This window comes from Plectrocnemia conspersa, unplaced genomic scaffold (genome assembly GCF_051122295.1).
Source record: "Plectrocnemia conspersa isolate PC_06_02 unplaced genomic scaffold, ASM5112229v1 ptg000001l, whole genome shotgun sequence".
NCBI lineage: Eukaryota > Metazoa > Arthropoda > Insecta > Trichoptera > Polycentropodidae > Plectrocnemia > Plectrocnemia conspersa.
In genome coordinates, this window is record NW_028277165.1 from 24015157 (window position 1) to 24041356 (window position 26200).

At 29.5% G+C, this 26200-nt stretch overlaps 2 protein-coding genes across 2 annotated transcripts in view; one reads left to right on the top strand and one right to left on the bottom strand.

The window, feature by feature from the left end:
* LOC148239304 (uncharacterized) overlaps nucleotides 1-26200 on the bottom strand; it is a 278456-nt gene that overhangs the window by 140193 nt on the left and 112063 nt on the right. The window lies entirely within an intron of this gene.
* Nucleotides 1-26200, top strand: part of LOC148239305 (BMP-binding endothelial regulator protein-like) — a 116487-nt gene that overhangs the window by 27419 nt on the left and 62868 nt on the right. The window contains exon 4 of the mRNA XM_088187623.1: nucleotides 20150-20238. Coding sequence (XP_088043749.1) covers nucleotides 20150-20238 — 89 coding nt within the window. The remainder of the gene's footprint in view (nucleotides 1-20149; nucleotides 20239-26200) is intronic.

Here is a 26200-nt window from a genome sequence, read left to right on the forward strand (position 1 = left end):
CTATTCATTCAATTACGGACATTGACCTCTGCATCATATATGTGCGTATTTTTTTGACCTTCAATATTACTTTTTGAGTGTTAATTGGGTGCTTGTGAATGCAGTTTGTTCTGAATTTTGATTTGCATAGATTTATTTTTAACCATTATTTTCAATAGCCCTCAAAGTTATCTGTTTTATAGTTTTTGATTAAAATATCTGACAACTATGCTATTGTCTGAGTGGCATAATCATATAGCGGAAATACCATATCAAACAATAAATTGTTACATACGTTAATGTTGTATAATAATTAATATGCATAAAAAAATCGTACCTAATCATGTTATTAAAATTATATCAATTGAGTAAATGATAAAAACCAAATAAATAACAATGTATATTAAATAAATCAATTTTACGAATATAATTGATATCATTTAATAGTCAGAATTTATGATAAATATTTTATCTCAAATAATTAAAAAATTAAACATTACACATATATAATTTAAAAGTAATGTAAGTAATATTATTAATAACCAGAAAAATATTTATTTATTTTATTCTGCATATTTGCTATTTTTAAATTGGTACAGATATTTCTCAACTTGCACGAATGTGTTTTGTTTTGTTACGCATGTGTTTACCATAAAATATTACGTAGTCTCTAACGCGATAGTAGAGCTTCGATAACAGAATATAAAATCCCAAATCTGTCGTACATATACCAAATTTTTTTACCAGGTTTTACTTTGCTTAAATGCTGCTGGGAATTGAAAAAGCAAACCACTTCTAATTTACCACAGCGAAAACCTAAGGGTCTTAAAGAATTTTGACAAAATTATAATCCAAGAGCATGAATGACTAAAGAAGTTTTTGAACGAATTCTATTCCATATTCACAATTCAAATTCATCTTATGTCGTTATATATTTCAAAAAGTATAATAAAATATGTGTAACATATTATAACATATATAACAAAGAGTCTCGTTCCGCCCCGAACCATCGTTTTTTCAAAACGGTTGCATGTATGAAATTATCTTGACATTATTTTTCTATTTTTTTTAAATAAGGGTGAGAATTAGAGGTTTTAAATAATTCAGCATATGATTATTTTTGTAATAACCTGTGTAGTTACAATCAATCCATTTTTCATTAGGTAGTAAAAGATTTTTTAATTAGGGAATTAGTAAAACTAAAAATTTACGACTTACATAAATGTGATTTTGAGTTCTAATAAAAATAAAAATGCAAAATAAGTTTTAAAATACATTATATGTGTATGTACAAAAATAAATTACTTTTGCAATGGTAATAAAAATTGCAATGGATGAAAAAAAAAATTGTAAGCTGCATATGTTTTTTAATCTTTCATTGTAACTTTACTGGCGTTATTCCAATAGTGTTACAACGGAGTAAATCTGTATCAACTGATTAAGTTAATCAACCATAATTAAGTATTAACAACCAGTTTTTCAGCCTGGTACATATATAGAATTAATTATAAAATAATTGCTCTCCTGTCGTGGCTGGACCCCGTAGCCTCTAGATTTCCAGTCTAGGCCCTACGAACCATGCTATTCTGACCTTATTATATTAATAGAAACCATGGAAATTAAGTTATTAAAAATGTATATGATAAAATGACATTGCCAACTTGTATAATATATTAAAATACTATAAATAATTCCTACGCTAGACATTTGAGACAACAACGAAAAATATGTATACATATCTAGCTGAAAAACAAACAAATACATATAAAATCGATCTTTTCAGAACAAAATAGCTCTGTGAAAGTATCGTTATTATATCTGAAGTACCTAAATATCGTGTACCATCGACTGATTTATGTACGTGAAAGGGTTGGTTTTATTTTGTATCCGTTACGGAAGTCATAAATGAAGAGGTCGAAAGGCTTCGAGCCTTTATTTTGCATTCGCTTCTGTGTTCTCTTTTTCATCTCCGGGTACTCTCGCAGACTCGGCGGCGCTAGTAGATAACAAAGGAGCGTACACATGTGCGCGAAATAAAAATATTTGCGGTATTTTCGTACATAGAGAGAGGAGAGAATGAGAGAAATCGATAGTGTGACATTTAGCAAAAATTCCCTACAATGAGCCACTCGCCATAAGTATGGTCCTATTGCTTTATTTATGTGAGATCAATATTACAATACCACAATAAAAGTATGAATTTAACCCACAATTAAATTAAAAATCAACTAATTAGTGAGTTAGCAATTTTTCTCTTCAAGCGTCAGTATCTTTTCTGAAAATAAATATAAAATATTTGGTTTAGTGATAAATGCAGCTCCTACAATAATCTTTACTAATTAATTAATTGTATATAATTAATTTATTTATTTTAAAAAAATATTCAAGGAGTGACTCACCTAGTGTAATAACATTAAACTAAAACTGTCTAGAAGTAATATCTTAACCCGTTCATTTTATGTTTTATTAATATATATGCAGAAATCTATACTAATAGCATTTTTTTAAATCAGAAAAATCACTTCAGAAACAAAACGAGTCATGTAATATATACGCATGTAATTTATTGTTTTAAAATTAAGAGTAATATTAAAAATGTTTTTAATAATAAATTATTTTTCCTTGAAATATTATCTAATTTCTTGCATTCCTCAATTTTTTTTAAAAATATGTTCATTCGTGTTTTTAATTAGGTTGAAACGTTTTGATAAAAATTATAGCTATGGAAAACGATTTGGTTGTTTCAAAAATGATTTACTATAAATTTAGTTCAAATGTATTACCCAAAATTATTTATATATACATTAATGATCTGAAATACTAGATTTGATAAGAGTCTCTATATAAGCAATCTATTCCGAGAATATTGAACAAATGACTCGTAAATTGTAAGTGGTCAATTTACTGTGATATAATTCGTAGGCAGTCATATTCAGAATATAATAAATTATTATATTTAGGTATCAGATGTGAAAGTAAACGGCAGATAAAACACATATAAAATTAATATTATTTTACTGAATTTATTAAAAAAAATTTTGCGATTTTATTAAATATTGATTTGATTCATTGAAACAATTCTCAATAATCTCGACATGTTGCTAATCTTCGGTCACTGTTGCTAATCTTCTGTATTTCACCAAAATGGCAAAAAGTATACGTTGTATGAACAGATTTTGAGTAGGCCTTTGACAAAGTTTTGAAAAATATTGAAAAATGCGAGATATGTTAAATATTGGGTCATCAGTTCACGTGTATGACACAATAAATTCGGTCACGGGCGACGCTGGATTTTGCTGCTAATGTAATATAATATTTTTAGCATATGCTTGGTCTATATAGATTTCGTCACGTAATCGGGGTGCGAGAAATTATTTTTATTTATACCACACGCCTATGGCGAAAATTCGCACACACAAACACAAAATTTAATAATAAACCCATAACGTCAACCTTATATCCGTCTCGTCCTTGACCTTTGTGCGTCGCCTCCAGACGTCTAATAGAAGAAAACTAAATTATGGGTCTGGTAATATCGAATTTTATTTTTGAGCTCGTGCTCTTCTTGGTCCGGCGCCACAGTCTGAATTCATAACGGCCAATTAATGTACAGACATATTTCCATATTCATGTTTATAAAAAATAATAATGCGAATATGTATCGCTAGAATTCGCTAACGATTTCGTCAGTTGTGTCGTAGTTTTCGCGTTCTTTGTTCTGAATGAAAATCTTATCGCCGTTTGACCGCAAACCGTAAAGATAAGGTCCTAGTTATGAATGAAGTTCGATCCAATAGCAGCTGGCCGAGTTTGACCCCAGAGACAAGCAACAGGTGACCTCTGTAGCATGACCCGTTCACGATAACTTACAAGAGAACGAGACTGACAGGCAATATGTGAGATAAATAAATATTATTATATAAATCTAAAATTATATTTTATAATATAATTAATAGGTAAAACTCGGTGGAAAATCTAATATTTTGTTATTTTGTAATGTGTTGGTCGTCACACGGTTAATCGTGAATTACCAGTAGCTTGCAGCGCAATAATTTTTTAAATATCAAAAAATTTTGCACTCTACGAACATTTGCTATAATTATATTGCATGCACTAAGAAAAGCTACGTCACACATTCATACGAAAATTAAAGTAATATTGGAATATTTTAAGTAATTTTACTTGTCTTAAAAATTCTGGATAAAATATAAATTAATACAATTTATTCTTTGTAAGTTCTTAATGATGTTTTGCTCTGCGATGTTTGAAGTTTAGAAATAATTTTGCAAACAATATTAAAATATAGCACTGCTTAGCTTGTTTTTTTGTTAAAATATTTTAGTTAAAGTATTATTCGCTTATATTTGTAGTATTTTATTTTAAAAACATATTGTTTTTTTAAGCTCAGTAGTGTTTTACAACAGCGCAGGTAGTCTTTGTTTTTATCTGATTTACTGTGAAATTTATTATTTTGTGAAATAAACATTTATTTATATCAATTAAATCAATTTTCAAAATAAAAAATAAAACACTTTGTATTTGCCGAAATTTCATTGTGCTGCTGTACACTTTTAGCAAATGGCTAGTATTGATTTTTATCTGTTTAAATCAATGAAAATAATGTTGAATAAAAAGTCTTAAATAATTTATTTTATTATCATTTTTTTCAACATTCTGAACTATAATCTTTTCGGTATCAGATATAATTAACCCTTTGAGTGCTGAATTAATTTAAATACCTGGGAGCGAGTTAAGTTTACGTATTTTTCCATAGTTATTTTTGTTGGTATCTATTAATTATAATTTATATTGCATTTATTTTAATTGCTTTGATTAATTTACGACATTTTTGTATTAGTATGCTTTAAACAATTTTTTTTAACATTTTTCTAATATTAAATTTCGTTAATTTATTTTTTTATATATTTTTTTAGGCTTTTGTGGACTTTTTTAATATTAATGTTATATATTGATAAACATTACAACTCTTTGTTTATATGGGATCAACGAACTTGCATACGAGTTTTGATCCAGAGGGTCTTTTTATGGACTAAGACGATGGGACACCCCTTTCTTACATCTAATTAACATACTTATATAAATAGGGAAATGTCCCTTGTTAGTCGGCATTCTAACTAATCACTTCAAACCACACGGTCAGTCGTCCGTCTGACGACCGACCCCTTAAATACCGATTTTCATCGAGCACACGCGAAAATATAACATTAATATAGAGGCTCTCAATGTTTTGTTGTTTCCTTACGAACTATTTAATTAGAATTTTACCCTAGATACTTATATATGTAAATATATAACTATTTGGGTACCTCAAAACAGTGAAATATCGACCGCCGTACATGTACGGCGTTACGGCTCAAGGAGTTACACTTAAAGTTCCTACTAATTTAAAGTTTGAAACACTTAATGATACATTTTATTGATTTTAATCACATAATAATATGTATCATGTATTCAAACGGTACTTTTTAATTCTTAATAACTTATCGAATATATTTTAATATGCTACTGTTTTTCTATAATTAAATAATTAAGAACAGCGAATATTTGCAAAATCTTTAGACTCTACTGTGGCATAATCTATATTCGAATTGATTAATATACTTAAAATACTTTTTCATACCTATTGACACATCTAGAAAATAAGCTCTGAGTCGTGGCGCAAATTTGCTGAATAAAAATTCTGTAAGCAACAAAAGGTTAATGTTTATGGCTCCACCTTGCTAATGTATCATACCTTTAGAACTCGTCTAATTAAAATATTTTTTTCGGATCGATTGAGGATTTATATGTGCATTTTGGTGAATATCAGCATCTTTCAAAAAGAGTTTATTGTTATTTTTAGACTCAATGATGTTTTATTTATTTACAATTTTATTATATTTACAATACATTTAGGATGTTTTAAAGTCAAAATATCTATTTTGGTAGTAATTATTGTATTTTTCTAATTTTAAATAGCGTTCTCCATAAATAAAGTTACACGAGTTTTTCGTTCATATGGATGTTTTAATTTTTTAGGTAATCTAAAAAAGTATGTCGTTTTTTAATATAACACAAAATCACTCTTGAATGTTTATTTTTATAATAATGATTAAAAATATTATTTTATTCTAAATATTTGACCTTCCTCTATCTCTCGATCATTTTTTTAATTTTGTTAGCATGAAATGTTTGAGGTTTAGAAGCAAAATATTGTCTGGACTTTTATTTTTCATTAAAATGATCGCTTCGATCTAGTGCTACACGTGCTACTAAATTTATTGTTATTATGTGTTGTTCAAGTGCAACTACCCTTGTTTAAAGTCCAAAAGCTTGCACTACTGATCATTGAGTTTATTATATGCCTCATACATGGCTCTATCCGTCAAAGAGAAAACCTTGCAACTCAAGAGCACATTGCCAACATCGACAGTAACAAATCTCTCCAAGCGTCTGCACCAAATGGCGCTGGTGGTGCGATCTGGAGATAAATGTGGTGCAACTCACACGTGAATCATATATTTTACAGTTGGACGGCAGGTGTCCGCTGGTCGACAGGAATGCAAGTCCGTGTAAACAGGTTATTGTACTCGCCTATGAGTTTATCAGCCCAACGTGGTATTTATATTTGTAACTTTGCACCATTCGCGACCTTCGCGGACACCTCCTCAGGTGCAATCACCTGAAAACTATGTCCAATATTCATAACAATCCCATGCGCGCCTAGCTATTGGAAAACACTCTCCTATTGTTCCGGTAATTGAAAATAATAAAACAATGTTGGCTGTATGAACAACTGTTTTATAATACAATAATAACACGTTAGACAATGTTCATAGATATGCGCGCACGGTAAATGGTTTGACTAATAACATATAATTAAATTATTAAACGTTATCCTTGGTTGAACAACAACTTGTTAAATACAACATTGTACAATATAGAACATTCGCAAGTGAGGGAAATCGCTTATGGATAACTGTTTTCAATGTGTGTATAAAATATTGGATAATATACAACGATCGATTTGCGAGCAGTCGACTCATATACGAGAAAACTCGCAGCGTGTGATCGAAGCTTTATGTATAATATGTAGATACATCCTTTGTCATAATATCTGAGAGCAAGTAATTTTAAATATTATTCTGTATATTTTAGTATAAATATACATATTATTAATCATATTTTTTTATTTATATATTTTATATAAATATCTGTTGTATTATTGCAGACTCTTTTAGTTGGTTATACATACTTTCAGAAGAAATATATTTATATTCAATCTCGACAAATCAAGATTGAAGCCTTATTGAAAATAATAGGGGTTGCTTTATGTCAAAGAAATCGACGGTTTTAGATTGGTATATATAGTGAAACCTCGGATTTCAAGTAATTTGATTAATGAGTGTTTCACATTTTTTTAAATAAATGTTAACTTAATAAACGAGCGATTTCTTGAAATACGAGCGGTGCGTATTGCTTTACTTTCTCCCCAATTGAGCTGATGATTCTTCTCGTCAGTCAAAGACATACCATTTAGAAGATAATTTGTTCCTTGTCGGCTACTTTTTCAAACTTAATTTAAAAGTTGGCTACTTTTTTCTTGCCCCATTTTATAAAAAAAAAATATCAAAGCATCTAAAGAGTTCTTCAATTGAAATTTCCAATTTAAATAATTAATATTGTTTGCTCATTATAAAGTGTGCTTTAAAGCTAATAGTAGTGGTCTAAACCCAAACTTACCATCTCTTTCTCAATTATGAATAATGAAGAAATGGATAGCTCCTTAACTGACTGTTTTAACGCAAATAGAGTATAGGAATATTATTATACAAATTCACACCTCCGTATATAAGTTTTCTTATATCTAACTATCTTTAGTTCTTCAATAGTATTAAATCTATATACATCTTTATTTCTTATTAAAATACTCAGATAACATATTATTTTCTAATTTATATAAATAATACTCCTTGATGAAATGGAAAGCTCTCAATCTGTCTGTATTATTGTAAAATTTTGCTCAATCATTGGTCGTTTTTTTAATATTTCTATTTTATTATAATTCATAGTATTTCATGAAATACCATGAATCGTTTAGAATCCACGTCAAAACCAATAAAATCGTGCCGTCGCCGTCACAGTGGAAACGCTCATTATTTAGCGCTTAGACTACCACTCTTTAAAATAATATTACAAATTTAATGTAGCACATTTAAACCAAATTTTGGTCAATAGGAGGGCGCAAAAAACAATTATCACTTCTCAGAAGTCAAAAATTCACGTCAAAAGCAATAAATTCGTGTCGGTGTGTCGTAGTGGGAACGTTTGGTTATCTAGAGCTTATAATACGACTTTTTATAATAATATTATAAATTGAATGTAGCACGTCTAAATCAAATTTTGACCAATAGGAAAGCGCAAAGGACAATTATCCCATCTCAGAAGTCAAAAATTCACGTCAAAAGCAATAAAATCGTGTCGGCGTGTCGCAGTGGGAACGCTCGGTTATCTAGAGCTTATACTATGACCTTTTATAATAATATTATAAATTGAATGTTGAACATCTAAACCGAATTTTGACCAATAGGAAAGCGCAAAAAACAATTATCCCTTCTCAGAAGTCAAAAATCCACGTCAAAAGCAATAAAATCGTGCCGTCGCCGTCACAGTGAGAACGCTCGTTACCGAGCGTTCCCACTGCGACGGCACCGACACGATTTTATTGCTTTTGACGTGAATTTTTGCCTTCTGAGAAGTGATAATTGTTTTTGCGCCATCCTATTGACCAAAATTCGGTTTGAATATTCCTCGACTAATACTCTTATATTATAAGTCTGTAGTAATATCAGTATAGATAGCTATCCTATTCTTAAAGTAATGTGTGAAATGCAGTAATGTGCGTCGCAGTGAGAACGCTCGGTAACGAGCGTTCTCACTGCGACGGCACCGACACGGTTTTATTGCTTTTGACGTGAATTTTTGACTTCTGAGAAGTGATAATTGTTTTTGCGCCCTCCTATTGACCTAAATTCGGTTTGAATATTCTTCGACCAATACTCTTATATTAGAAGTCTGTAGTAATATCAGTATGGATAGCTATCCTATTCTTAAAGTAATGTGCGAAATGCGATATCTGTCTGTACTTTTTCTTCCACCTATTTTACCCTGCGAATTGAGTTGGCTTAGTTTCTATTTTGGACTTGACCTAGTGATAGTTCTAAAACTATAATTAGTTTCAGAACTATCATTAAGTTGGGTTTGGCTAATTCGTATTAATAAGTTTGTTAACCCAATAGAGTATAGTACCAGAAATTATTATTTGGATACCGAAAATGACTTTACTTTACGAAAATACTTTTTAAATAATATAGACTAGTTTCTTTTCTGTCTTCTGTAAAAAATAAATCTATTGACTATGAATTATTTTCATCGATTTTCTGAAGTTTTCATCATTTTTTTTTCATTCTTGATTGTGTGCTATTATTTTGCTACTTCAATTTATATTATTCTTTTGCATTTCTTATTTTTTTTTTCTAGTACTTAACATAATTTTCGACAGATGCCTTAAAGTTAATTTCGTCTGTCCTATTATTATTCACAACAAAGCATTCTAATGGTTGTTTTAAAACAATCGTGAATATTGCATCGTTTACATCGCTATCTATTCCTTCTTCTGATTTCTGTTTCTATTTTTTTTTTAGTTGAGTGCTCCCAAATATTTTATCATTGCTTTGGCATGATAAGTATATCGAACGTATATCCGTATCGTATGCTTTAGAGCTAGTAGTAGGAGCGTAAACTCTTTCTCAATTATGAATAATGATGAAATGCATAGTTCTCGAACTGCCTGTGTTAACGCAAATTTACTATAGTTAAAGTTTCACAAAAAAATACAAAATATACGTGAATGTTTTTATAAATTATTTTGCATAAATATTTTTGAATTACTCTTGTCGTTGATATCGCAAAGACACATAGTCGAGTTTTCAGTAAATGTATAACCATAATAAGAGCCATCTTATTATATTATAAAATATTTCACAAAACATCAATCATTCATAGTCATGCTTTACTAAGGCACACCTACTTGTATATTCTAACGGATATTATCGATAGTACTTTAAAAATAATATCATAGAATTTTTATATGCATTCTATGAAATAATACTGGATTTATATGGGTACAGTAATATTTAGTAAAATAAATTGATCTACTGTTAATTTCACTACATATTATTTGTTACAGTATAGCAGTTAAAACATTAATTTGAGCTAGATATTATATTATTATAAAAAAATTAGTATTTCATATATGATCATATTTTTAACTTTTGATTTGAGTCACTTATGAGTTAGTATGATAATATAAAACTTAACCTTAATACTATTTATTTAGCATATTTAGCTGTATTCAGTTACGTGCTTAACTGAAAAAGCTTCGCTTTGAACAGGTAATTTATACTTGATAGCATCGCAAACAAATAAATTTAACTATTAGTAAAGTTCAATAACATTGTATATTTGCAAATTTGAATATGAGCTCTAACTGAAGTGTTTCTTGAATCGACTTAACAGTCATCTTTAAAATTATCCATTGAATCATGAGTTCTAGATTTTCAATCCTAATATAGATTTCATGTTAATCTGCTCGAGTGGGTGGATATAACAAATAATAATCCACCCCACGTCTCGAGTGGATGCCGTCTGAGTCAACGATTTGTTGACTCAATGCAACGATCGAGTCTAATTGAGTATCTCGTTGAGACATTCAATGGAAATTCGTCAGATTTAACGAATCGACAAAATAAATGGTCAATTATTATGATTGAAGTAATGGGATCAGTTTAATTTATATATTGATTGCAATATGTATGTTAATAAATTTATAAAATGTTCATCAACGATAAACAAATTTTCAATAAGCATGTAAAATTTGCATTTGAAGATCAGAATTTTATTTACAATTACACGTTAAATATGTATGTATGTAGAATTTATGATTTCTTGATTTTTTTACTATAAAAATGATAACATACATCTGAGGTCATAAAAGTATTTGGACACATTAATGTGAATAATAAGTTATGAAAATTTTTGACTTGGTACATTTTAAAATTCAGATTTTTTAAATATAAACTCACACAGAAGTATACGTATTTTCCCAAGAAAAAAATGCAAAAGAGTCATGGCACATGAAATACTAGTCATGGGACTGCCTTATCTATTCATTTAAATTTATCGCAGGTTCGTATCGAACCAGGATAATCTCAACAGCCCTGTGCGTTTATCGTGTGTCGTATTTAATTAGCGGCGCCTTGGAGTGCGTCAGTATGCGTTTATGTGTGTATATGCGTTATCTGTTAATTGAAATGTTGCACATGGTTTGCAGAAAAGGCATTACATTCACTCATTGCATGTTTACATGGACAACGTCGTGCGTCATGCATACGCAACAAGTTCCGCTGACGAGTTTCTATACTCTGACTATGGTGGCGCCCGGTAGTTCTTCATCTATCAGCTTTCATCTATCTATCTGCAAGTTTACCATAAAAATCTACGGTTAGAATATCCAGTGAAGACGACTATAGCTTTCATTTTGATTAGTACAGACTCTTCGCATATCGTCTCATTTACGAAGCTTGGCCATTACAGAAAATTATATGTAATAATTTTTTTTAATCAATTTTTAATATATTGCTAATTTTATTTTGTTATTGTAATTTTTATAGATATTTTTATAAAATAAACTGATTTATATTTAAAGTTATTAGCTGATTTTTAATGTTATTAGTTTTATTCTATTAGTTGTAGATTTTTTTAACTACGATTTTTTAACAAAATGCGGTAATAAACTTTTCTCTACCGCAAACAAACCGTATTATATGTAATATTTATACAAAAAAACTATACATTATAAAAACCCAGTGAAATTTATTTATATTATAAAATAAAACGGTATTTTGACAAAGCATAATAGTCACATAAATGCTATTTTAACTTATTTTAACACTTAAACTTGTTCTAATAATTACTGAGCATTTTACTCTATTGCTATCGACCGTCCATTGCTTAATTTGACAAACATATTTTATAATTTAATTACACACAGATTGGTAGAAATATATTCGCAGTTTTAAATAAAATTTTCTAAGACTTTAAATAATGTATTTTAAGAAGGCATTAGACAAGCTTTTTTATGGGTTATTATTTAAAAAAATGTCAGACCTCGGTTGCTCGGATGATTTAACTCGGTTTTGGTTTTCTCGAAACACTGTCAAAACAGTATTTCTTCCCTTCGGGGTGTCCACCTGGGCCCTCTGCTCTGCACTTTATATATCATTGCCATACAACAGTTACAAATTCAATCTATATTCTGTATGCAGATGATTTTAAATTATTTAACTGCATTGGATCTGTTGCGGTCTTTTTCTCTTTAAAGAGTAATTTAAATTTTCTATGAAGATGGCCTTCCGACAATGGTCTGCTCTTAAGTGTCGAAAAGTGCTATACCGCACCATTTTATAAACCCCATTAGCTATCAAAATATTCCTACTATATCCATGGAAACATTTCGGCTAATGAAGCTTAAGATCTCGGAATCCCTTTTGAAAGCAAATGGAGGTCTCGACACGTAAACGACATATGCGGTCAAATTTGTTATTTATGTATTTATTTGTATTTAATCTTCCGTTGTTACCTAACAGGCATAAACCCAATGCGTTATCTGTACCAACTGAGTAAGTCAATCAGACAAAATGAATACATAAAAATAAGTAATAACCACTAGACTGAAAGTCTGGGAATTGGTGGCATCTATATTATTAATTTTAAATTATTATGTGCTATATAATTTATAAGCAATAGATGTCCAAGCACTAAGGCCGGTTTTTTTTAGTAATAGCGCCTTTTTATAAATAAAAATCGAGTGCCACTGCCGGGGCTCGAACCCGTCACCTCATAGTTACTAGTTTGAGACGTTACGGACTACGCTTATTTGGTTATTACAAACGCATTTTAATTTAACGAGACATCAGTTATTCGTGTCTTTGATGACACTTCTTTGATTAACCAAATAATTTCTCTTAATCAGAAAAAATCAGAAAAGATTCTTGAGATACTTTTAAATAAAGATATTTGGTTATTTGCCGTTTTTAACGCTCTTAAAAAAAAGCACTGGAACACAATTTAAGCGTTAAGCATTTCTGTAAACTACTATAGGATGCTGTCGACAATCAAACTATCATAAAAACATATCGAGAAATTCCAGTTTTGGGTTCTGAAACGTTTTAAAGAATCACAACCGCGACTTCCTATGATGCTTCTTCATATGATGGTTCATACGTTCGTTATGCACATAGCTAGGAGGAGCTGGTCCAATCCGTATCATTTTTTTTTTTTAATTTATGATTATTCACTATTTCTGTGCGTTTTTTTTTATCTAGTGTTTTAAATTTTTGTGTATTTAATAATACAATTTATTGTTTATTATTTTAACAATATGATACATTGATTTAACCTATTTGGTCACGATGATCTTAATTAAATTAAAATAAAATATATACATAATTTTACAAACATATTACATTCACTATATATTTTACTGGTTTTGATCACCATTTTCATGTTTACACTGTTTCTATTAAATATCGGTATAAAGGCCGTAATGGCGGCAAGCCCTTTCGAGTTAAGTTCCAAAATATATTTATCAAATTTAGGTATTAGGTATTTAACGCTTGTTTAGCTTTATAGCCTAGGTATTTAACGCTTGTTTTCCATCATACTTTATTGCTTTTTTTCATTTACAAGACGTGGTGGGAGAGTTTGTCTACGTTTCATGAAAATAATTGCATCTGTTTTAATTCGGCTGATTTTTATTTTTCATCTCTCAAAATATTTATTTAGGATTTCAAAATAGTTTTGTAATTTATTCGCGATTGTTTTAAAACCGTAAGCACTTATTAAAATAGTTGTATTGTCAGCGTACATATAAATGCATATTTCTGGGATATCTTTTATACACAAGATAAAGAAAAACCGGTCCAGTAAACTTTCCTGAGGAGCTTCAGCTGAAATTTTACGCGCTATTGAGTGTTCATTATTTAGTGGAAAAACATACCTTCTACTTCTCAGATATCAGCGTATTAAGTGTAGAAGATAATCAAGGATTTTGTATTTGTATAATTTATGAATCAAATCGTCATGCCATTACTGTGTCAAAAGCTTTTTCTATATCTAACATTGAAAAATCCGTACTCTTTTTTCATACTACATTTAGCGTACATAATTTTATTCCTCAAAGATTAATTTAAATGCATAAGGAGTATTTTTTAAAATATTTTACTAAATGACGGTAATAAACTAATGGGACGATGACTAATCAGAATTGTGAAATCTGTCAGTTTTTATCGGATGAATTTTAGCGGTTTCCCAAATGGTCGAGAAATACTCTAAAGATAGGCAGGCGTTAAAAATATTTATTAAGTAATGAATAAAAATTCTAGAAAGGTGCTTAATCAAAGTTTTTAATGCCATTTAAAATTTTCCATGAATTTATTTTGCGAATTAAATCCTTGTTACCGTGGATTCTTATATTTTTCGTTTTTAGTTATAGAGTATATATTTTTTTTAGTTAGCTCATACGATACATAAGTATCAGCTGGGTTGTAATGCATCACCTGTATATTAAAAAGCGCTAAAAGACGTCTTAATGGCTAATTTAAGTAAATTTATTTTTATTATATTATACATATAATTATTTTTAAAACATACCATTATAGACAATACTACTATTTTCATAATCACAATTTTGTTATTAGCCACAATATAATAAAAAAATATTACGTAAGTGGTTAGGGGAAAAACTTATTTTCCAATTTAAGTGGAAGAAAAAAAACAATATATTAAGTAGTCATTTAAATACATTTAGCTAAAGATTGAAACCATTGATATGTGTACTTCAGCTTCTAAAACAAAATGTGTTTTGGCATTTTGTGCTTATATTTAAATTTATGGTTGTTTTCATCGTTGTCTCCGCTACATGAGATTAGTGTGGATGGGCGAAATATTTTTATTTTATTTTCTGGTATGAAAATTACAATGTTTTTTGTAATTCTGATTTAAATTTATTCGAAGTAATTATTTATTACATATTATATATTATTTACGAGTGATTTAAGAATTGATTTTTGTATAACCGAGCTGTTTTATTAATAATTTTATTACATTATTTAATATATTAATTATTGCGCTCAACTAATATTGACGCAATCGAAGGCCAAAACACTAGATGTTTCTCTCAACTCTTTCATTCAAGAGTATTTATTTATAGGACAAGCTACTCGATCGATCGTCAGTCCTTTTGTGTATCCATGCAATATAAATAGTCACGATGAGAGATCTGAAGTCTTCTCGTTAAACGTCTTCGGCTTACCCACAATTTATTGATCCTTTGATAATATTCTGCAAGAATAGCTGCTTTTGGATTTCGATACTTATGTTTTTCTCACGAATGAGACCACACACAGGTCGTGGGTCAAAATCGGCTCCGTGCGTGTAATATAAATGTTTGGAATCTTGCTCGATAAGAGAGACCACAAACAAAAGCTGACGTTCAATTAACCGCTATCCATTATAATGCCACAATTCCAACGATAGCGAGCACCATTATTTCATCTCGATATCTCGGCACTCAAAAAGGATTCTGGCATTAACGTCGCGGCTGTAAAAGGTGCATTAGATAAGAGATGAAAGCAGTCCTTGTTTTTTTTATTGGTAAACTTGTAAACAATACGAAACATGCTTCTATATATATATATATATATATATATATGTACAGCTTGATATAAGCACTATAAAATATATGCGTTTAAAATATAAGAGTATTTTTCTATTGCTTATTACTTTTATTTTGCATAACTTTTACATTATTTCTTGAACTGGATATTTTTATATTTGACTTGTATTCCTTTAGATCTTTAGAATAAATATATTCATAGCATAACAGAACAACATACGCGGTTATCAATTAACACAAAATTATTGCGCTATAAATGCGAATTAATTGCGTTTAGATATTTTATAAACAACTTTTGAAGCACGCGATCGTCGATGACACGAAAGAGCGCTTTTATGGTTTATTTATATTTCGACATCGTTGACATTAAAAAGAAATCATGTAAATCATAGACTATATACAATTATTTTAGCACTAAATCAACGTTAATTTATGTCAGGATATAAATTGAATTTCACATTGTTATGCTTTCGCAACTATGCGAATTATTTACTAGGTTTGAAAATGTGTGGGATTAGTGTTATTTACGATATCCAATAAAGTTTATAGAACTGTATCGTATTTTTTTTAAATATTTTATGGTAGATATATAATTTTATAAATGCGATGACAAAGCCCTTCAGTTCGTTGCACTTGCGTTGCATAAAATTATTTTTATGAACCCATGTCGATGGCAATTTACCAGTTTTCATTTGCGACCGATCATCATCTCTCTCCAATATGTCGTATCATTATCCACGTTGATGCCACGGAAAAAATATATTAACCAACCGAAGCATCCCGGTCGACGGTTTGACTTAATTGACTTTAATCATACTTATTTAGAATAAATTTCGGGATGTTCAACATTAATATAATACGCAAGATCATTGGCCCACCCGCATATAAGCTAATCGATATTTTTTTAAATAAAATTGTTAATTAAGTTAATATTTTTATTTTTTACTTTACTACTAAACTACAGCTAGCTATTTTTATCAACATCTTAATAAGCCTGCCGAGAGGGAACAAAAAAACGTAAAAACCGACCTCAAATAATGAATATGAACTAAACTACAGTTGTTTGAGATGTATGTACTAATGTATTTTATGTATAAGTTTCTTCAGCCCTTTTATACATACAATATTTAAAAGGAGCGGAACATTACCTTCAAAAGCACTGACTTTCTATGTAGTACTTTAAAAATAAACATTATTATTCAAAGGGACAGATTGTCGTTATTTGACGCTACTCCGTTTGTGTTAAAATTTGTTTGCAAATTATTCTTGAATTGCTTTTTAAGACATGAGAGGAAATATTCAACGAATCTAAATTAGTAGCAGTAAATTTAGGTATTCGATCTAAAAATTCAGATCGAATATTTATTTAATGTAAAAATTAATTTCTTCTTTGTTTTAATCTGTATTTGAAATCTCAAACCGCAAATCATTCTCATTACGTGCTGATTGTCTGACAATCGCTAAGAGACTGAGAGAGTGCGCGATCTGCGCCGCATCGCTTGGCACTCCCATCTGGCGACTATTTGGTCCGTCTCCTGTTCGCCCCTGCTGCAATCACATAAATGCAAATAAATTTTATTCATTAAATTTTACCGGCACAATTTTACGACCACAAATAAGTTTTTTTCAACCCCCGAGGGGTCGAGCGCGTCCTTTGTTCTTGACTGTTGCGTCCACAACGTCAGCGCTTGAGAACGCTCCACTTGCACGATCCATCCAATTTTTCAATGAGTTTCCCAAACATAAGTATGTTTTCAATTTTCTATAAAATTCAATATTTTAAGGGGTGAGCTGTATTTTTATTATTATTTTTTAATGCCTAATTGTATAGTGGTCATAATGGCGCATTAAAAAACCTGTCGAATCATAATAGTCAGATTATTAAATAGCAAAAATAATACACATACTACAGTAGACTTATAGATAAATAGCTGTAGTAAGATTTTTTTATAGCAATTTTAATACCGATATTTTTATTTTTTCTAATATAGTCATAATTATTGTTTAAGCAATAAAACTTATCTTCCAATGAGTTTTATATGTACTATGTATTAGTATATAATCAGTAAAAATACCTTTAATTAAACAAAATAATTTAGTGAATAAGTTACATACATAAACATATTTAAAACATTTTTAATGTTTTATTTTTTACTGGCTGAACCACCATTTATAAATTAATATATTCACGTAAAAAAAATATAATATATAATACCTTAAAGATATATTTATGTTTTGGAGCAGTTTTCTTGGATTTCAAGAGAGCCTTCGAAACAATAGACAGAAAAATAATGTTAAAGAAATTGGAGAGTATAGGTATAAGTGATATAGTTTTAAGATGGTTTAATAATTACTTATATAAAAGAAAACAAAAAGTTAAAATAAATAATGTATATTCTGAAGAGAAATTAGTGTATTATGGAGTACCACAAGGGTCTAAATTGGGACCATTGTTATTTGTTTTGTATATTAATGATATAGTTAATAACGTGAAAAAATGTAAAATTCATCTATTTGCGGATGACACATTAATGTATTGCATAGGTGATAACATTAAAGAAATTGTAAATAATTTAAATAATGAATTAATTATATTAGAAATATGGTTAAAGAATAATGTACTTAAATTAAATGAGAATAAAACTAAATGTATGTTTATTAATTATAAAAATGTGTTAGATAATAGTATCAAAATAGTAATAAATAACTCTAGTATAGAAATAGTGGATAATATAAAATATTTAGGAGTAATTGTTGATACAAAATTAAATTTTAAAGAACATTGTAATTACATATTAAAAAAAAAGTAGAAAAATAGGTTTATTATCTAGATTAAGAAATATATTAAGTATAAATACAAAAAAAAAATTACAATAGTATAATATTGCCCCATTTTAATTATTGTGCAACACTATTAAATATGTAAAATAAATTAGACAAACAAATGTTGCAAAAATTACAAAATAGGGCAATGAGAGTAATCTTAAATAAAAATAGATTAACTAATTGTAAAAGTATGATTGATAGATTAGAATGGTTGAATGTTCAAGAAATATTGAGTATGAATGTTTTTGTATTTATATATAAGTTAGAAAATAATATGTTACCAGAATATTTTAATAAGTATTTAATAAGAAATAAAGATGTACATAAATATAATACTAGAAATAGAGAAAATTTAAAGATAATTAAGTATAAGAAAACGAGTACGGCTAGGGGAGTTATGTACGGAGGTTTTGATTTATATAATAGTCTTCCAAGAGAAATCCGAAACAGCAAAAATATAACGGGTTTCATAAATGGAATAAAAAAACACCTTCGTACATATAGAAATAAATTATAATATTAAGTCTTTATTATTGTATATTTTTATTTTTTCTTTCTGTTATGTATTTTTTATATATTTTTTATATATGTTTACTAAATTTGTTAGATGTAAAGATTAGCTATTAAGCTAAATAAATTAATAAAATAAATAAATAAATGTCTGAAAATCTCTAAAATCTAGACCTTTTAGTAAAAACTTTTCAGTAATATAGCATTACATAAAATAACAATATTGACTAATGTTTCGTAAAAAATATAATTTTTAATTTTTATGTTTTGCTAGAATATATAGCATATTTTAGGATTTGCATAAAAATTTGTATAGATTTTTTAGTGTAGCTTATAATATGTATAATATTCACTTACTTTCACAATATATATATTTTTTTTTGTGTGACGATTAAAAAAAATGTATATTAAAAATTAGGCTGAAAAAAAATAGCACAACTATTTTTCATTTCACTTAAAAAATAATTAGGTTGTAATTTAGTAATTTAGATGGGAACAAATTTATGAAAAAATATACGTATTGACTGGATGGACAGTCAACAAATATTTTTTAACCAGATTACTTTTAATTATACGTCTTAAAAGTCTGATCTTTCTCGCAATAAGTAACTCACAAACTAAGCGAAAAGATAAAGCGACATGACAATTTATCGAAGGCGTTAAAAGTTATAATCGCAGCCATGAAAGTATTCTTGACTAGGCTCATGCGACATTAAATTAAATAGTTTTGACAGTGAAGTATAAGCTAGACGGCTTAAGAGGATAGAAAACGACGTCGTATATTTGCTTTTATTGCCGGAACTTAATTTTTTGGCGTAAAAATATTCGCGAAAATGGTGTACGCGATACTACACGATATAAAATGCCACGCATGGGGTGCAATTTCGCCATCTCTCGCATGAGCTAAATTTAAATAATGACCTATGAAAAGAATTTTATAATATATAATTTCCATCCATCCTACAGAAATCATAATTTCTCAGACGACTTATGTATTAATGAATCGAAAAATAAATATTTTTTATGTTATGTTTACAGGTGGTAGTAGAGAACCGTGTCAAAATGAAGGAGAGGCTGTAGCTGTAGATTCGATAAAGGACATGGAGTGTTTCAAATGCATTTGTAAGGTAATATTTATTATTTATTTATTACACCCACACACATACACATTTATATAGATATAATATATTGTGCATTTACGACAGATCTATTAATTATGTAGCAAGCTTGAATTTATATTTTTCCATTCAACGGTAATAAATCCTTGAGTTACAGATACATACATATATCATGCAAGTATAATGCCTTGAGATAAAAAGCTAGTCAATTACTACGTTAACCGTTCGAATATATAGAATACTGTTATTTATTTCCATCTCCATAAAAAAATCAGTTCCTTAAATATTTTTTCAATATTCGATATTTATAAAAAAAATATCATTCATTTTATTATAAAAAAATATGAATAAAATGAAACTTGGGAGTAATTCTGATTCTCATTATAAAGAGTAATTTAAACAATTTTTCTCAAAGAAATTTTAAAATTAGCATGGAGAAAACCCGACCCCAAAAGCGACATATATAATGTTTTATAAAATATTGAGGGATGCAATAAATGCATTTAAAAATATTTTCTTAGCTTCAGTTCTTTCTGCTACTACCCGACCAGTCGGATATATGTTTTTAGAACACAACCCATTTATCGTTTGTGTTTACATCATTCAGACTAAAATAAAAAAGTAGGTTGTCCGAAACTCTGCGGTAAACAGCATGCGCCAAAAATTGGCCACTCGAGGCGGCAGTCCACTTATGGAGAGTTTTGGGGTCGGCGAAAGAGCGCCTCGGCAAGTTTCCTTAATGTGGAACGATTGTGGTTGTTGTTGGTCGCAAGAAGAGGAGGCAGTAGGTGTCAGGTGGCGAGGGTTCTTACCCTGGCTCGTATAACGGTAACGGTAGCCCGTTAACCGCGTGGCCTATGAAGGCTGAGCGTGAAGGCCGCTGCAAGGTATTCGGAGCGCAGCGTGCCCCACGGGCGTCTGTGTCTCACAACACACACAGGTGTGTGGTGTTTTGCCTGGCCTGCCTTTCCAATCTAGAAAGCACTTTCTTTTCAATTACGACACTCGCCGTAACACTCGAGAGTTTGGCTTGGCGCCTGCGAGAACACCCATCGTAAACACACTCGCTGAGCAGTGGCTTATTGAGGTAGACCATCTACAAACAGGGGGGGGCAAGTAAAACAATTTGACACCCTCCTTGATTTTGCCCAAAAAAATGCATGTCATTTAATGAAAATAAATGGCTAAACCAAAAATTCTCGGGTTATCCCTAAAAAAAATGTAAAAAAAACAGTCCCGAAAATATGTAATTTCAGTGAAATCATATCGGAATAGGTTTTCACCGGTAGATATATATTTAACCCGGTGAAAATATAATTTATTTGTATGATTTCAACTTTTCTATATATAGACACGATGTATAAATGTTACAGTGAATATGCATTTTTTGGTGAATTATAATTTTAATATTGAAGTCCAATTACATTTTCACCAGTAGATACATATTTATACTAGCGAAAATATGATTTAACTGATAAGGCGCTAGTGAAATTATATGCTGCTCAAATATGTCTATGAAACTTAATTTTTTTTTTTTATATCAGTGCAATTATTATATAATGAAAATAGCGATGCAGAGATTATTTTAAATATTTTAAGATTTGTATGCTTCATACAGGAAAAATTAACGTACTCTCCAAAAGAAACGTCATAAGCAGGTCATATTCTTAGAGTACAGAGCATTTTTCATTATGCAGTTATTAGCTTATGTCTAATAAAGACACTTGAATTAATAATTCTTAAGAATATTTCAAATGATTGCAAATCTATATGATTTATCTGTAAGTTCACAGATAATGTGTCGATGTCAACTGAGAATAGAATTGCAACTATATTAAAATGTAGTTGCTGTTTCCTGAAATTTTAAAATCTACTTTCTAATTCATGTGATAAAATAGCAATATATGTTTTGTTATTTACGTGGCTTTGATCAAACAGTATTTTATTAAGTTACTGTTTTTATTCTCAAATAGGCACAATTTCAGTATATTCTCAAATGTCAACGCTGTTTGAATCATTCAATTCATTAATTGATTTTCATTATGGAGATATCGTGGAGATGTATTTTTAGTTTAGTTAAATGAGAAGTGATATGTACTCGAGATGTCAAATCAGCCATTTTCAAATTAATATGCAGGTTTTCTTTTTTAGTTAATGACTTAAACACTTTACTTCAGTAAAGTACACAGTCTGGAAAATATTCCAGAAGATTCAGAAATTTGAAATTTGTGGTGATTTAATCCTTTGGGTTTAATAACTTTATTTCGTTAATGATGACGTTTGTATTTATAGTCCATTTTTAACCTTACGTTATTATTGTAGAATGTAGTGATACTTTATGAAATGGAAATAATCGATTTTTTTGCATCGTCATTAACTGGTTTCTAATCTTTATTTTTATCTAATTTACTTCAAGCGAAATCTTGCCAATGATGCTGTTTCTGCTTTAACTTGCTTGCCCTTACGAGAGACTAGCGAAATCTTTGGTAATATTAAATTCGTTGTAAATTAGTATTTTAATACAAAGACTTATAATCTATATTTTTTTAGGACATAATATTTTTTCTATGCATTCAAAACATTTTTTAATAAACTCATCGTCAGTAAACGGATTTACTTTGCTTAAAAAAAAAATTTTTCACTATATAACTTGGCTTGAATGAATAAAATAGCACTTTTAGAAATAATTATTGAGGCGCAAAAAAATTTCAGGTCCTTAATATTTGTATACAGCACTATTAAAAATTACATTAAAACATTAAAAATTATTTTTATTCTAATGCAATTTTTTCAACAAAAAATAGTCATCGGTCTTCTTTATATAAAATTCTCTTCTGTCGTATTATTTTTATTTTTATTTCACTATTTTCATTAACAAATAATGTAGAAACCATGCTAAAAATATTAATCATTAAAGTTCTATTAATATTGACACACGGGTCTCATAAACGGGTTCAGATCTTTAAAATGATGTCTTTAAGCGATTTTTAATACACGGTGGTGCATCCTCATAATTTTTCTTCAATATTTCACTGAAGTGTTTTATTGTATTCTGTTGAGCTTAAAATGATCATATGCTGATCTTTTTTTAGTCCTAACAAACAAATACCTAGTAAAACTGGGATCATATTCTAACCAATATGTATGTAATATTATTTATCATAATACCAGCAAAAAAAAAGTAATTTTAAATATTATATAATAGTTAATTAGGCAACATTTAAAATGATGTTTTAATCTGCATATAAGTTAACCTTAACAGTGGAGAAAATTATAGTTCTGAATTTCACTCTTTTGATAGTTTAAATCAGGCTGTTTAACTTGAGTCTAATGCCTGAACTACACTCTCTGGAAGTTGGCCAAGATTGGCCAAGGACGGAGAATATAGTGGGTTACTTTGGTCGAGTTTGGTTCTGTCCGCTCTAAAATCTCTCGGTAGTTATCCGAGATTACCGAGAACGGGGGGTAAAGTGGGTGTAATTCAGTCGACTTGGCCAGCTTCGAGCGCTTCCGAACATTGTCGGCAAAAGGACCGGAGTCAGAGTTGCTCTTTCGAGCGCGAGCGGTGAGATACTTCCCTTTTCGACGAGAGTAAGAGAGATAATGATATGGTTTTTCGCAAACTGAAATAGAACGAGTAACTCGGTTCAATTTCAGTATGCGCGTGGGCGTTCTATGGTTAACACGCATGTCGAGCGCTGCATCGTGATCACGTGCTTAAATTATAATACCACATGCTTATCGGGGAGTTTAACAGACTCTTACTGACTTTGAATATTTTAGGGCACCAAAAGCGATTATTTATATTTTTGATAGTATATTCTTCTAACAGATATCGTTATTATATTTTTTTCATATAAAATTAAATAATTAGTGGTACTTGATTTTATTAAAAAAATCGTTTCGAATATCCTTATGTATTTTCCTAGATCAGTTTATATAAATGTCACACCATAACGAATTCTTATTTAGAATCGATGGCAACACATTCTAGCATAGTCACAGATGTGGTGTTCGTATTCTGAAGTATCATTTTTATGCCTTATCGCTTTTGCAAAAGCCGACAAAGATTTTGCGTAAATTGAATATTTACGAGCGAAAAGTTTTCACTGATATTGTATTGGTGAGTGCTCACACAAACTTTTATAATAATCAGTGGCGTAATTTTAATAATATGACAATTTAAGAATTGCGATTATTTGGCACATTTTTCGCAAATATGCCGGCTGTACGTGACAGAAGCCGCCGTGTGTTCGCTTACTGGAAGTCGTAGGTCTCGGCCGACTTCAGTTGTAACTTTGGTTCAGACAACTTCCAGAGAGTGTAGTGCAGGTATAAGAAAATATTGAAAGAGTTTCAATTTGAGACTGGCAAAGTCTATAAAACAAAAAATGTTAAGAAACTCTTTTATCTAAAAAGCGGTTATATCACATATTCATTAAATTCACATCAGCAAATAAAGCTCTAAAATTTAAAATTAATTATTAAAAAAAATCTGACGTTCCATGTTAACTCATAAAGCTCTATTATCTATACACGAGAAACCAATTAATGAGGCATGGTTTAACTTTGAATAAAAAATGACCTCCCGGAAAAAAACTCATGAACGTCCTTGTTCCAGTTTTGTGTGGAATCTAATAACTCACACGGTTCCGGTAGAATACTTAAACAGTTTTTATTGCATTGCATCAATCTATCTCGATTGTGCAATGATCGTTCTGCAATTATATTTATTATATTATATTTATGTGAATGCTAAGCAATGGTTACGGTCTGGCGATAAATTGCATTTATTGCAGTTAAATCGACTGCATTATTTACGTCAAAGTTAATTACACTGCGAAACAACGGTGGTATATGTGACGTTTTCACGCCTTGATTCTATTCTTGTCATTGCATATAAATTAGATATTGTATTATTATATAAAAATATTTGTTATTGATCATATAAACATTTGAGAATATTGTATAGTAAGGAGCCGCCTTCAAATACGAAGAAAAAAGAGAAAGTATCTTCTATGGTATTTGTAAACAGGTTGATCTTAATAAAAGTATACACTTTAATATTTTTTTTTAATAATTTTATTTGCATAATATTTTAATGAAAAATATTTATATAATCATACATTTTCTCTAATGCTTTTTGCTTCTTATATATTTAATATAACGTCTTTCCTCAAGATTTATTTTTAATTTTTGAATTTCACTTATGATATCAGTTGCACTCGCTTTTGTACTTTACATGTTTAAACCGGATTTTTAATTATTTGATTTAAATCCCTCAAAGATTTCAAGTAATCTGTCAGTAGCAGGAAGTGTTGCCGTGTTGAAGAACCTTTTTATATTTCACGTCCACATATTCATAGAACGCTTTAAATTGTGTTCAAATTTTTCCCACTAAAGCTTCCATTTAATAGGCAGAACTCAACTCCAATTTCAAGTTGTAAATTATGTGAGCACCGCAACTGTAACTGTGTATATTAAAAATATTAATCTAAACTCAAATATTAAGGTTTTTCATAAAAACAGATTATTCAAAAATCACCTGATTAAAAATGAGTAGATTGAAGCTTAATTAAATTTGTTTCACCTTCAAATGAAAATGAAAATCAAAAGCTTACATATTCATAGATTTTGTGCAATCATAAGAATATGACAATTTTCTCATTAATGAAGATATATGTGGACAAAATCAGCAAAAATATGAGATTTGTCCATTATAGATCGCGTGTGAGATATAAGTTAATCACACGCTACATGTAAATGTAAAATTTTCCCATCAACTCGATAGAAAAACACATAGAACCGGCTTTCGCGCTGACAGTTTAACCACCCTTGTTGCTTTAATTAATTTCCGAATTGTCGAAGTCGGGGCGACGAGCCCTCCAGAGGTCGTCAACCTTCTCGTAACGGTTGTTGTTGAGCATGTGTTCTGATTTTTTTTATTGTCGTTCTTTATTCGGATATATGT